The 13,208-nt window shown below is 50.1% G+C and overlaps 2 protein-coding genes and 1 long non-coding RNA gene across 6 annotated transcripts in view; 1 reads left to right on the forward strand and 2 right to left on the reverse strand.

The window, feature by feature from the left end:
• Positions 1 to 279: 279 nt before the first annotated feature.
• On the reverse strand, positions 280 to 3,643 carry IBA57 (iron-sulfur cluster assembly factor IBA57). The gene is made up of 3 exons (XM_015853005.2): positions 3,288 to 3,643; positions 2,760 to 3,103; positions 280 to 1,830 (listed from the first exon to the last, which is right to left on the reverse strand). Exons 1-3 carry the CDS (start codon positions 3,554 to 3,556, stop codon positions 1,439 to 1,441), a joined length of 1,005 nt encoding a protein of 334 aa, XP_015708491.1. The 5' UTR covers positions 3,557 to 3,643; the 3' UTR covers positions 280 to 1,438.
• A 99-nt stretch (positions 3,644 to 3,742) lies between these two features.
• Positions 3,743 to 5,135, forward strand: LOC116652987. Its single transcript, XR_004306278.1, has 2 exons — positions 3,743 to 4,470; positions 4,667 to 5,135. It is a non-coding gene; the product is annotated as an uncharacterized LOC116652987 (long non-coding RNA).
• Positions 5,004 to 13,208, reverse strand: part of GJC2 (gap junction protein gamma 2) — a 28,277-nt gene continuing 20,072 nt past the window's right edge. For 3 of the 4 annotated variants that reach the window (XM_015853001.2, XM_015853003.2, XM_015853004.2), the window contains one exon: positions 5,004 to 9,582. In XM_015853001.2, the coding sequence (XP_015708487.1) occupies positions 8,315 to 9,562 (1,248 nt within the window). In that variant the 5' untranslated portion in view covers positions 9,563 to 9,582 and the 3' untranslated portion in view covers positions 5,004 to 8,314. Of the gene's footprint in view, positions 9,583 to 12,860; positions 13,184 to 13,208 lie in introns of those variants that run through there. The other variant, XM_015853000.2, reaches the window with a different exon arrangement.

Here is a 13,208-nt window from a genome sequence, read left to right on the forward strand (position 1 = left end):
AGGAACGGGGCTGCCCCCCAGACTCCCCTCCATGCCCCCTCATCACCTCCATAAGTGACCTACTAACCCCCAGCACCAACCCAGGACCCAACCCAAGGGTGGGGTTTGTGTGGGGACATACACATTTATCACCTTCACTCTGAAACAAACCAACAAAACCCCAACAAAACAGTTGTTAGAGATCCCAAACCAAAACATCTCCCTGGTCAGCAACCAACCCTACAACCCCTCCCGTTGTCTGTCATCACAAGGTAAACAAGAGCTGGTCTCTCAGACAAGTCATTTAAATTACTGACCCAATAGACGTTTAATGAGATATTTCACAGATTCATTTCACAACAAGCCAAAGGGGTTTTAAACAATAAAAGCATTTTTCACAGATAATTCCTTTTCACAGTAACAAAATGCACCTGCTCACTCGCTCATCACCCCCTTCTCACCACCCATGCCATTACCAGGTTAAACACAAGGGGTTTATCGCAGTATAAAAATAAATTGGCCTCCTATAAATCAGCACAGGTTGAGAGGGTTAGTGAGCACAGAACCTGCCTGGCTTTGGGGAGCAGAGAGGGATGCAGTGATTGCAGGAGCAGGAACAAGCTGGAAGGCAGAAGAAAACAGCATCAGGAACCAACTGATGCCAAGACATCAAGTGTTGTTGGTAACTCAATCAGTAAAGCTGTGGGGAAAACATAGTAACAGGTTGCTCAGCCAAGGACCAGTGCACCCATACAATAGTCAGGGCTGGGAGTGCCCTAAAGCACTTAATTCCTGTAAAATATCACTTTCCTCTCTGAAACTGTTGTTTGAGTGAATGAAGCACAGGTGACCAAGGTGAGAAGGGCAGAGGAGCTCAATGCAGGCTGCTGCTGGCTGCACTCCCTCTGCTGGCTCTGAAGCAGGGCACTGGATGGGGACATTTGTGAGACTTCCCACATTTCTCATCATGGGTGACATATTAAAAGCAGATCCAAAAGCAGGAGGAGGGATTCCTCTTCCTGAATGTAATTAGCAGTTAGAGTGTTGGGAAACCACAGAAGCTCAACGCAACAAATAGTTGGCAAAGAACAGCCTGAGTTCAGATAGCAATGTATCCGATTCAAGGTAAGTGCAGCATGCTCTCCAATAAAAACCCGTAGTACCACAGATGGGATGCCATGAACACAAGGTTTCAGTGCTTACAGTGGTGAAACTCAGCCTAACCCAGCACCCCCAATGACAGTGGGGCTGCCTCCTGCATACCCAGCCTTGAAAAGGTCACTCCACAACATCCAACAGCAATTAGGTGCTGGATGGCACTCCTGCAGTTTAAGCCCATCCTATAGAATTCTAACACACACCCCCATCAAACACCACAAACAGAAGGCAGTCACCTGCCCAGCCCTGTCACAACAAATATATTCTCAATAAGGCAAGTGTGCAAGTGGTGGTTCCTCGTTTACTTGCTGGCAGTCTTTGGCCACCACTCAGGTATACTCGCAGTGAGTTTCACTTTATCACCTGCTACATTTAGGCAGAGTGGTTCATTTATATTAGCCAGCCTTAGCAAAGCTATGCCAAGTTCATCTCCTCCAGCCCGGAACTTGCCAGCTGACTTTCCTGATTCAGTCAAGATTTCAGCACCCTCAGGAATGTTCTCCTGAGGAAGAGGAGCTGAAAACTGCACGGGCACCAAACGCTTGCGAATGACACCCACGTGGTGGGTCCTGGCTGTCAGCTCCTGCCCAATGTAACAGCCTTTGGTAAAGCTGACTCCGTTCATGTAGGCCAGGTTGGATTCCAGCGGGAGGGCTACGCCAGGAGGGAGATCTTTGACACCTTCAGGAATTCCTGGGGAGAGAAAGGAAATGCAGTAAGATATCCAGTATTCTTCCTCTATGTTACAAAGCCAGAGGTGGGAAGAAGCAATGTGAAGTCAGGAGCTTGCCAGCACTCCGGTCTAGGTGTTAATACATCCCCAGCCATAAATACTCAGTCAGCAAAGATCATTTTAAAAGGTAATGGGGAAAAAACTGCACTGGAACCTAATCCTGTGAAACCTACAGCACTTCAGACACAGGGTGGAAATGTAAAGCACCCGGAGCAAGGCAGACTCCCACAGAGAGACATCAACATTTAAGGTCAATGGAAAAAAAAAAAAACAGCATTGTTTTTGCCTGCATCCCACGGGCAGACTTCAATGTCAGCTAGAGTTATTATCATGAAAGCAAGTTGGCCGGCTGTCTTTGCTAAAGCCAGGACTGCTCCTTTTGTGCCCAGTGTCTGTACAGCATCACACAGGATGAGTGCTGGTACCCGTGGTGGGCAGCACAACACACAGCCCAGCCCACTCTGACCCATTCACAGCTTGCTTTGCAGTCCTGCACTCAGGCCGTGATCACTGTTTATTAGCAGTGCACCATCCTCTTTCAGTCTGCTCTTGAATTTAATCCCCTGCCTGCGTGGACTCATTACGATCAATGGGAGCTCTGCAGAGGCCTTCAGGATTTAATTCCTTGTCAAATCAAACACACACGCCTTGGCCTCTGAGTTAACTCTGCAAACCCAGCAGCACACGTTTAGGAATGTACACCGCAGTGTTTCCTTCCCTTGGTAACAAGGCAAACACAAATGGTTTATTATTATTATTACTGCAAAATAATCACCAGGACTCCAACCTCTCCAGCTCCCCTCAAAGCAAATGGATAATCGTCGATTCCACCACAAGGCAGAGCTACAGAGTATCAAACAGGAGCTGGCTTTAGAGTAGGACCTCTTACCTTGCTTATACCTGTGCCTGTGGTAATCCCCAATGTCTTCAACACGGCTTCCAGGGATAATCTCTGGTAGATTTGCTCCTGCCTTTATAATCAGTCTCCAGCCCATGACTTCTGCTCTGGGGTCAGGAGTTAAAACCAGAGCCTGGTTTGCATATTGTGTGAGGGAGCTGCTGCTGTCCCCAACCTTTTCCTCCGGGATGATGGCCCACAGGGACAGGTCAAGGCAAGGGCTGATGCTGACCTTCCTCCTGATCTTGTAGAGCTTCAGGTGTCTCTGCAGGGCATCCAACACGCTGCTGTCACACTCCAGCAGGATATTCGGCTCTTCTTGACCCTCATGAAGCCTGAAACAAACCAACACTGACGAGATCAAGGAAGCCAAACCCTAAACAGAGGAAACCACATCCCTGCAGTCCCCGGACACCACAGCTCTCCTCCCACACCCGTGCCCATGGGCTGTGAGGTGCAATGCCCACCCGAACCCCCCGACCCAATGATGGTTCCGCTCAGCTCCTCCCCCGCTCTCACCTGTACACGATCAGGTCGTACAGACATCGGCCCTGCACATTGAGCGCATGTGCATACAGCGCTCTCACCGGCCCCTCAGCTCCATCCCCCGCCGCCACCAACCGAGTAACATCGTTAGTGAGCAGCCCCTGCAGGAAAGCGGCCGCTTCGGAGCCCCTCACGCTCAGCAGCGCCCGGCACAGCGGGAAACAACGCCAGGAGCCGGCCCCCTTCACACCACGTCCCCACAGCCGCCACAGACCGGGCAGGGCGGCCGCCTTCACCAACATGGCGGCTGGGTGTCAGAGGGGCCAGTCGGCTCCTGGTGCTTGTGCCGCCATTTTGTGTGTGTGGGCGCCACCTCGAGGCGGGAGGACGGCACGGTCTGCTCTGATGGCCGCGCCTCCACAGAGGGGCACTGAGGGTCCGGGCCTCAGGAGGCGGGTGGGAGTGGCAAGAAGGGATAAAAAAAAAGAGTAAAAATGGCAAAGAAAGCCTTTGTTTTCATTCTGTGTGCCCCTGAGGCCATCCTAGCACTGGGGGATGAGAGTGGAGCACCCATCTCTCCTTTGTGCTTAAGGCTCTCTGTGGAGCATTGGCTGACTTGGGGCACACGCAGCACTTGAGGTGCAGCCCCACCAGAGCAACATCCCCCTAAACCTCCTGGGGAGCATCACATCCAAGCAGACACGTTTGGATACCTCGGAAACAGCGTAGATGACTTTCTCTATCCTCTCCAACCACAAACTCTTATGAGATACAGTTGTTCAACCCTTGCCTTGTGCATTAAATGCTCCACTGCACTGGGCAGCCCATTCCATGCCCACTAGAACCTTTCCCTCATCCCCACCTGACCCTCCCAATGCAATTCCACATGGGATGAAGGCTGCAGGGGTCAGTGATACAGCAGCACTGAGCTAAGCTCAGTCACCAAAGTGTGCTTCACTTTGACATCAACCCGGCAGCCCCCTATTTCCCAGACTTGCTTGTTTCAGGACACCTTGATAATTAGCACAATTTTTATCATGTTTTCTGTAGCACTCAGGCACTTCTGGCTGTTGACCTTCCCCATGGACTTCCAGCAGAGTCCTTTTCTTCTCTGCCTCTTGGTGGGAGCCAATGGAGTCCTGGAGACATCACAACTGCCAGAGGAGTGGAGAGAAATGCACCTAGAGGCTTGATGAAGCCACTTGGGACAACAGTGGTGAGTGAATGTGCCTGTCCATCTGTGGGAGGAGCAGGGACTGAGGTCTTCAAGAAAACCAAGCTGTTAAGACCTGAGGAGACATGGCACTGAGGGATGGTTAAGTGGGCAAGGTGGGGATGGGCTGCTGTTGGCCTTGGGGATCTCAGTGGTCTTTTCCAACCTGAATCATTGTGTTTCTGTGATTCTCTTGCAGGTTTTCTCAGACAGGTCCCATCGTTTGCTCTCTGCTGTAGCCGTAACTTCTCCCAGACTCAGCAAAGTTTCTTCACTTTTCAGAGCACAGTCTTTCCTCGGCAGCTCCAGCTCCACGCCTGAAGGAACTGCAGGCAGTGATTCATCAGCGAGACAACACATCCCAAACAACCAGAAGGTCAACTACTTCTTAAGGCAAAAATATTTTGCAGTGATTTATAGCTGTATGTGGGAAAATAGAGGTCTTATATGGCCAAAGCAGGCAAACAATAGATGGGGAAGAATTTCTTCTCATCAACACTCGTCCTCCTTCTCACAGAAACATCACACACTTTGCATACCGTAACAAAATGTAAGTTTTATTCTGTTTTATTAGTAATGGATGTGGGACAGCCGGTTGAAGAGTCGGGCTGATGTTTCGTTCTCTTTTGACCTAACTACAGTCCAGATGTAACATTTACACTGAGAAATACTTAGAGAGATTCAATCTCATACTCAAAGATTTTCTAGTACAAATACAGTTAGTACATAAAAAAACGAACAGAAAGAATATCCCAGAAAACTTCATAACAGCACAGACTGGTTATGGCCTTGAGTTAAGTTCAAGTATTTTCCAGTGGAATGCAATGCGAGCAACAAGGTAATCTGGCTTTTACATGGGACATTCCTGGCCCTGAATGGTAAGAACAGAAACTCAAGGGCGGGCACTTTATCCAGCAAAGCTTAGTGAGAGAATCAACATTTCTGATTAGTTCAGCTGCAGAGCTAAACCCGTCTGAAGCGTGAACCAAATGACTAACCTGCAGAAAAGAAAGCAAAGCATTAATTATACTACTGGCATTTCTTCCATGGCTGATGCTGCCCGTCGTCTGCTGGAAATTCCTCGAGCCGCTGGTTTGGTTTGTGGTGGGGCTTTTGCTTGTGGTTATGCATATTTTGCCTTCCTATCCTTTTCCTGCCCAAAAGACACAGTAAAGACGGGATTTCCCTTCCTACCCTGGGTCACTGCTGCCGAGACGTCGGTGCCTTGGTGGTGGAGGTGACTCAGTGGAGCATACAACATCCTAAGGACTCCAAAGGGCGAGCAGTGGAAGGAAGAGGGAAGTGAGCAATTCAGTAGATCTAATTGTAATAATATGCCTCCATATTTTTAGGGCTATCTGACTCATGCTGGTGGCTGGAGGAACAGGGGTGGCTCCTTCTTGGTTTAAGAGGAGTGAATGGGGGCCTGGCAGCCCACCACAAGATTCTGGCATCAGGCAGTCCTGCCAGCAGCATGCCCTTGTGCTTCAGTCCCTGTCAAAAAGCTTGGAGGAAAAAAAAATGGGAAAGTGAGATCAGCCCTCATTTGCAAAGCATTTTATGCAAGGAAATTTTCAAGCCCTTCAGATGAGCAGGGCTGGCTGGGAGGACAGCAGAGCGAGCAGTTACCCTGCCTGATGAGGAGCTGGTATTGAACACCCAAGTGTCTGCCCCGGCTCTAGTGCTCATCAATACTGCAATTATTGACTCCCACTATGGAAAACAGTGTGTGCATATTAAATGTGCTGGTGACACCAGCCTGGAGGAGGCTGCAAATCTGCTGCAGGACCGCCTGATCGTCCCTCTTGGCACGCTGGATCTGTGGCATGGAAATGACAGGCTGGTGAAGGTAGGGTTGCTTGGCTTACAGCAGAGCTAAAGGAGATAAGACAGTCTTCAAACACCCCAAATCTTCAGGGAATAATCCCTGGGCTCTGTGTACCTTCACGATAGCACTGCCAGCAGCACCCAGTCTCCCTGCATTGCCCGAGTGGGTGGGTGCCCATATGTAGGACAAGGAGCAGCGTGGGCAGATATGTTTGTCCTACCACCATGCTGTGAATTTTTTAACCTTTCATGGGAAATTACAAAGCCTTACAAAGCATCCCTGAATGCACTGTGTGTGTGATGCTACAGAACAGTGGTGCTGCACGATGCACTGAGCCTCCTGTGGGATGTAAATGCCCTTATCCAAAAAGAACAACTCCAGCAGCAAGGGCAGGCAGTGCTCCAGGCAGCGCCTTCTGCAGGATCGGGAACAAGCCAAATATTTGCAGCTGGATACCTCATAGAACATTTCTTTGCATCTTTTAAAACCTACTATTTGCTACCAGCACTGTTCTGCAGGGGCACTGCACAGCTTTTGTGTTGGCTGGGGAGAACTGGTGCCCTCTAAGCTCCCAGTAACTGATCTCAGGGTCATGAAAAAGGGCTAACCAAGAAATAACGTGGAAGAAATAGTGGCATGAGGGCTTGTGTGCTGGCAAGGCTATGAGGGAGAAGCTCAGCATGGGAATGATGCTGTGTTCTGTAAGGATTTACTTATTCCTTGTAAAGTTTGATCTGGAAGGCTCTGCCTGCTTTGCCTCCATGACAGTGAATTGCCGCAAGCATCCCAAGAACATCTCAGCTCCAGGAGGAAACCACCCACCAAAGCACATCCAGCACCAACAGGAGCCCTGGAGCTCCTGCAACTGCAAGGAGACTGTCTTAAAACCAAGCAAACCCAACAAAATCTCTCCATAAATCAGGGGAAAACTTCTTGCTGCTGCCCTGGTCCTGTCCCTCAGGTCTTCTGCTGAGCCCCCTGGCAAGTGTATGGAAACCTGCCCGTTTCCCACTGACAGCCCTTCTGGATCCAAGTTTTCCCAGGGGAAGTGGAAGGCTGTAAAATTACCAGAGGGTTGATATCACATTTATATATATATATATCTATGCATCTATATTCACACACACATGTTCATGTGTCCCTATATATACCGACATGTACACACACATGCGCATCGTATACACGCTATGCATAGGTGTGCTGGCTGCCACTATTTATAAGAGTTTGATTAAACAGAAAAACAAATCTGTCGACGCTGATCTTCCCACCTTTACTCAAATTTAGCACATGAAGAAGTCAACACCCTTTATGACTTTGTTTTCCTGGTTGCAAAAAGGCACTTTCTGATGATGTGAAGCAGCAGTTTGTTAAAAAACACTGTAACTGCAGTGATTCCCATCTGTAGCAAGCGCTACACAGGCACCAGTACAAGCAGCAACGTCACTGCCAGCTCACGCTGCAGAGTGTTTGGCCGTGTTTGCTTTTTGTTTCAGATCAGAATAAAAGATGAAAACCATCAGTGCTGTGCTATGCATGCACCTCCACTGCCTTTGCTTCCAGTGCTGCTTGCTGTGCACTGAAAAATTCCAGCGAGACGTTAGCTGGGAGCGTGCCGTGAAAGTTCATCGACATATCAGTCACTTTCCTTTCTAATCAAGGGATCGGAAATTAATTCTGATTAAGGATATTTAGTAATGAAAGGCTGTCTGACTGCAGCACTGTGTGTGGGAGCTGCTCTCTGCTTCCATCACAGCGGGCTGTCCAGCCTTGGCGGGATGCAGCGGTCGCTGTCACTCACTGGAGGTTCCCGGCTGGAAAACTTGTTGGAAAGAGGAAGGAAATGTCTTTTGTTAATGCACCGGAAGACAGTACTAAATTGGTCTGAAATTTCTTTTCTCTCTTGACTTCCGTAGAAAAAAAAATATGTGTCTGTGCCCTGTGAAATAAACTCAAGACATACTGAAAACCAGAACCCTACATAAAACCCCACTTACACTGCCCTCTCTGCTGCCAGACAAGCTATATCCACACAGATGTCTTTCCATCCTTACTGCTGGAGCTGCCTTTCTCCAAGGATGCCTTGGGCTTCGCGCTTTGCTTCTCCTGGGCGGTGTTAGCCCTATTCTGCTCTACCACCGTGCCACCCGAGGCAGGGCTGCTGGTCCGCGAGGGCTGCGCGTTGCCCTGGCTGCTGCCATAGCTCTGAAACGCTATGTCCAGCTGCTCCTGGGCCACTCGCAGGTGCTTGTGGAGCGTGGACAAGTCCGCTGGGATGTTCTCATCCGGGCTGGTGCACTGCTGCTCCTGAGCAACGTTAGCCAAGTTCTGCTCGTGAGCCATCAGGCTGTTGGGGATCTTGGTGGACTTCTCCGATTTCACCACCAGGTTGTACTCGGGGGGGCAGGAGATGTTCTTAGGGTAGGCGTAGTTGTAGGGGGGCTGCCTGAAGCTGTTGATTTTCCGGTTGCGGATGGCATCTCGGATGGTCCCAAAGCCCAGATGGAACATCTCACACATGTTCAACAGCAAGCACAGACAGCTCACCACGTACATCACCAGCAGGAAGATTGTCTTCTCTGTTGGCCGGGACACAAAGCAATCCACCGTGTGGGGACAAGGCAGTCTGTTGCAGACAAAATAAGCTTCTACCTCAAAACCATAGAGCAAGTACTGCCCTATCAAAAAACAAACTTCAAATGAAGCTCTGGTAAGCAGCTGGAAGACGTAGATTTTCATCAGTCCTTCCTCTTGGATTCGCCTCCTCCCATCGTGCTTTTGCTGCTCTTTGCTCTTGGGCTTGGCTTTAGCTTTCTCACTTTCTGCTGTATCGTCGGAGATCATGGGCTCCTCTTCATCCGCCTCCATCGCATCCTCCATGTTGCGCACCGCCTGCCAGTTCAAAGCAAACTGCTTCTTCTTCTTGAAGCCCTTGAACTTCTTCTCCTCCTCCGCTGACCGGGCGATCCGGTGGATGGCATAGCCCAGGTACATGACCGAAGGTGTGGATATCATGATGATCTGGAAGACCCAAAACCTAACGTGTGACAGCGGGGCGAAGGCATCGTAACAGACGTTGTCGCAGCCAGGCTGCTTGGTGTTGCAAGTGAACTTGCTTTGCTCATCAGAGTAGATGGATTCCCCACCGACCGCCGTCAGGACGATGCGGAAGACGATGAGCACGGTGAGCCAGACCTTCCCCACGAAGGTGGAGTGGTTGTGGATCTCTTCTAGCAGGCGGGTGAGAAAGCTCCAGCTCATGTTGGTCATAAGGGCTACTCAGTTATAACCTGCAGAAAGAACAGGAAAAAAAAACCCACACAGCTGTAAGTTAACGTCCCAACAACATGTTTTGTTGCCTGTTTCAAGATGGAAAGATCTTGGCTAACTAATAATGAATAAAATACACAAAACATGCTCAACTTGTGATAGCTGCTCGCTCACATGCCGTGGGCTCAGGCACCCGGGCTGAATGCGGGAGCAGGGGATGCTGCAATGTCTTTCATTACTGAACCTAGAAAAATGCAAAGAATCAAAAAAAAGAATGGGAATATTTATATTTACAGGCTGATGTCCCTTTCAAGTCCCTTTTGAAAAACAAAGCAAAACAAATGCTTAAATCAAATGCAGACTCTTTTATAAATAAACCTTCAAAAGCTTTCAGAGAAACCATGCATTCATTAGAAGACCTGGACAGCTGGAGAGGAAGAAGAACCATTTTGTGCTCAGCTTGCCTTGCAGTGGGGTCTCAGCCCGAGCTCCCTGGTGTCATTGGAGCACCTCAGGTATCATTAAAGGCAGGCAGTAATTGTACAGCTGGGCTGGCAGACACCTGAGGGTGAGAGCAATGGGGAAAGCACCCGGACACGAAGGGCATCATGCTGGGGGAAGGCGGGCCCCCACCCTTAGGCAGCAGAGAATGGGCTCATCCTTTCTGCACCCCTGCAACCCTCGTCTGCACCAGGCTTATAACCTTCAATGAGAGCTCAACCTACAGCAAACCTACTCAGATCCCTGTGCTGCCCCACAGCCCCTCTCATCTACAGAGGTAAAAGTCAAGCAGGACAAATCATGCCACAAGACACAAGTCTGGACCTAGCTCAGCTTTTCAGCACTTTTACATGGAGGCACTAAATCACTCCCCAGGGTTTGCACTGGAGGCTTTGACCCCGTGGAGTGGGCTTGGAGTGTGAACAACCACGAGCAACAGCACAGGAGCAAGAAATGCAACGTGATTTGCTCTGTTCTCCACGTTTTGGTCTCCTGGAATGTTATATTGTTCCTGCTTAGGACGGGTGCCAAGCAGCTCTGGTTTGCAGGGCGCTTGCCTTGCTGCTACCCTAGGAAGTAACAATGCGGCCCAAGGCTCAAGATGCAGCTAAATTCTTCCACTGTTGAGGGCTCTTGAGAGCCGGCAGATGGAATTTTCTAACCCTGCTATTTCTAGATCAAACAAATCCTCTGCGAACCCAAACCTCTGAGTCTTCACACACCAGAGGGGGACTGTGGGAGCACTCTGCAGATGGTGCTGAGGAATGCTCCTGTCCTGCAGCTGGGGAAACTGAGGCAAGGAGAAAGGAAGCAGCATGCCCCAGCTGGGAGGAGAGGTGAGAAGGTCTCCTCTCTCCCCTCAAGTTACCTGCTGAAGTTCTCCATGCTAAAGGAACCAGAATCCCCACCTCCTGCCTCAGAAATGATGCCTTGGACCCAACAGTCAGTACAGAAATGCTGCTGCAGACACAGTGGTTCAACCACAGAATAATGTGGAAAGTGATCCCCATAACACTATTCTTTATTTTATGGAGTAATGTGGTTTAGAATCTATACTTTTAGACTGAATATAAAGCTTTTTTATGACAAGGGTGGTGAAGCACTGGCACAGGTCATACACAGAGGTGGTGGAGACACCCAAGGCCAGGGGATGGGGCTGTGAGCACCTGGTGAAGCTGTGGGTGTCTCAGTTCAGTGCAGGGGAGCTGTACCAGATGGCCTTTAAGGGTCTCTTCCAACTCAAATGATTCTGTGATTCTATGACCATTTATTCAGGGATTCACTCCTTGTGAGTGACTTTGGCTTCTTTTAGACTCCGTAATCCCCCTTCAAAGCATCCCCAGTCCTTCCTTTGCTTTGTGAGCCTATTCAGTCATGAGCAGAATGGGGCACTACCTGACCTGTGGGGTTCATGCCATCACACTGTGCAGACAGGGCAGGGCTGGGGCTTGGGTAGTCAGCCCAGCCTGGTGGTCTCTGTGCCACCCATCACCATCCCTGGTCAGCTGTAAGTCCCACATTAAGCTTGTTCTTTCTAAGGGAGCGTAGTGACAGGATGGGAGATAATGGCTTTAAACTAAAGATGGTAGGTTTAGGTTAGATAGTAGGAAAAAACCCTTCATGATGAGGATGGTGAGGCACTGGCACTGCTGCCCAGAGCTGTGGGTGTCCCTCTGGAGGCACTCAAGGCAAGGTGGGATGGGGTTTTGGGCAACCTGGCCTGGTGAGAGGTGTCCGTGCCCGTGGAAGGGGCTGGAACTGGATGGGCTTTAAGGTCCTTCCCAACCCAAATTCTGTGATTCTGTGATTCCATGGCACAGATCCCACAGGTCAGAGTTACCTCCCAGTAGCATTTTTGCTGGGGCACTGAGGACCTGACAAAGGCAATGATGGATTTTGGAGCAAATATTCAAGTTCTGACCTAACGTTTATTAACAAAGCACACACTGATTCCTCCAGGAAGCACATTTCAGACAGGAGCACCTGGCAACATTGGCTTGAACCCTTCAAAATCCCCCAAACCAGGGAGAAACTAACACACAAACTAACAGAACAACCAGCAGGCCACTGCTCGGAGGACACGATCTGTGGATACCAACTACCAGCCAGAGCCTGTGCTCAGCCTGCTGTGCACATCTGGACAGGCAGCAACATCTGCAGGAAACAGCCCCCAGCTGCTCCTGCACTGCTGGGACCCTGCTGGGCATGACTGCACCTCAGTGGCCACGCTGTGCTCCCGTGTACCCACCCACACAACAGCAGCTGAAGGAGACAAGGGAAGAATCCTCCTATCAGCCCACTGGGGCAAGGACTGTGTGGGGCTGCAGCGCGTAATGGATGGGGTCAGGGGGGTTTGTGTGGCTCAATTACATGCAGAGAGATCCTGGGGGTGACCCTGCATCCCCACAGCTTGGAACCCATTCATTCCAGCTGCACACATCAGTCTGACTGGCACTGGGCACACGTTTCACTTCCAAAGAGCTACAAATAGAAGCTGGGATCTCTCAATGCGACAGCGGCGATCCGAGTGCCTGCGGCTCAGCCTTAAAATAGTGGAAATCCCACGGAGCCAGCAATTATTTCTTGGTTCCACCACCAAAAATCCTCTCTGTGCAACTGCAGACAGCGGTTGGAACTGGGGAAAACTTTAAAACTTCGGTCTACAAGCAGAATGAGGAGAAAAAAAAGCGAAATAGGAAAGAAGTATATATACCTAGCTAGCTTGACGTCCTTCCTTTCTGCTCGCTTCCCACCCAGCTGTTTAAACCAAAGGGGAAACAATGGAAAATGTACTCACGGAGACATGGTGCTGCTTGCCCTCCTCCACCAGCATTCCTGCGCCTTGCCCTAGATAAAGTCCCGCCGTGCTCACGCCATGCCCCGCTGGGACGCCGAGCTCCGGGGCAGGATTTAAGGCTTTGCAGACCCCGCCTCTGGGGCAGCCCAGCTCCCACCACAGCCCCTTTCCTCGCTGGGTGTCCCCAAGCTTTAGAAGGTGCTATATATACCGGGCAGGAAGGAGGCATCGGTTTAAATCCAAACAAACCGCCGGGTCTGGTTTTAGGAACGGTGCCTGGAATTTTGCTGCCGAGCTCTTGAGCGGACTGGAAGTAAATTAATAGCATCGACTAGCGGTGCTGGTAAC

Source organism: Coturnix japonica, chromosome 2 (assembly GCF_001577835.2).
Source record: "Coturnix japonica isolate 7356 chromosome 2, Coturnix japonica 2.1, whole genome shotgun sequence".
Taxonomy (NCBI): domain Eukaryota; kingdom Metazoa; phylum Chordata; class Aves; order Galliformes; family Phasianidae; genus Coturnix; species Coturnix japonica.

Bases quoted from the DNA above. Each gene is read 5' to 3' on its own strand.
- IBA57 (XM_015853005.2), bottom strand. From the start codon at position 3,556: ATGTTGGTGAAGGCGGCCGCCCTGCCCGGTCTGTGGCGGCTGTGGGGA. The intron at 3,104-3,287 runs GTGAGAGCGGGG...GGTTTGTTTCAG, and splicing joins TACGACCTGATCGTGTACAG to GCTTCATGAGGGTCAAGAAG. The intron at 1,831-2,759 runs GTAAGAGGTCCT...TTCTCTCCCCAG, and splicing joins CAGGCACAGGTATAAGCAAG to GAATTCCTGAAGGTGTCAAA.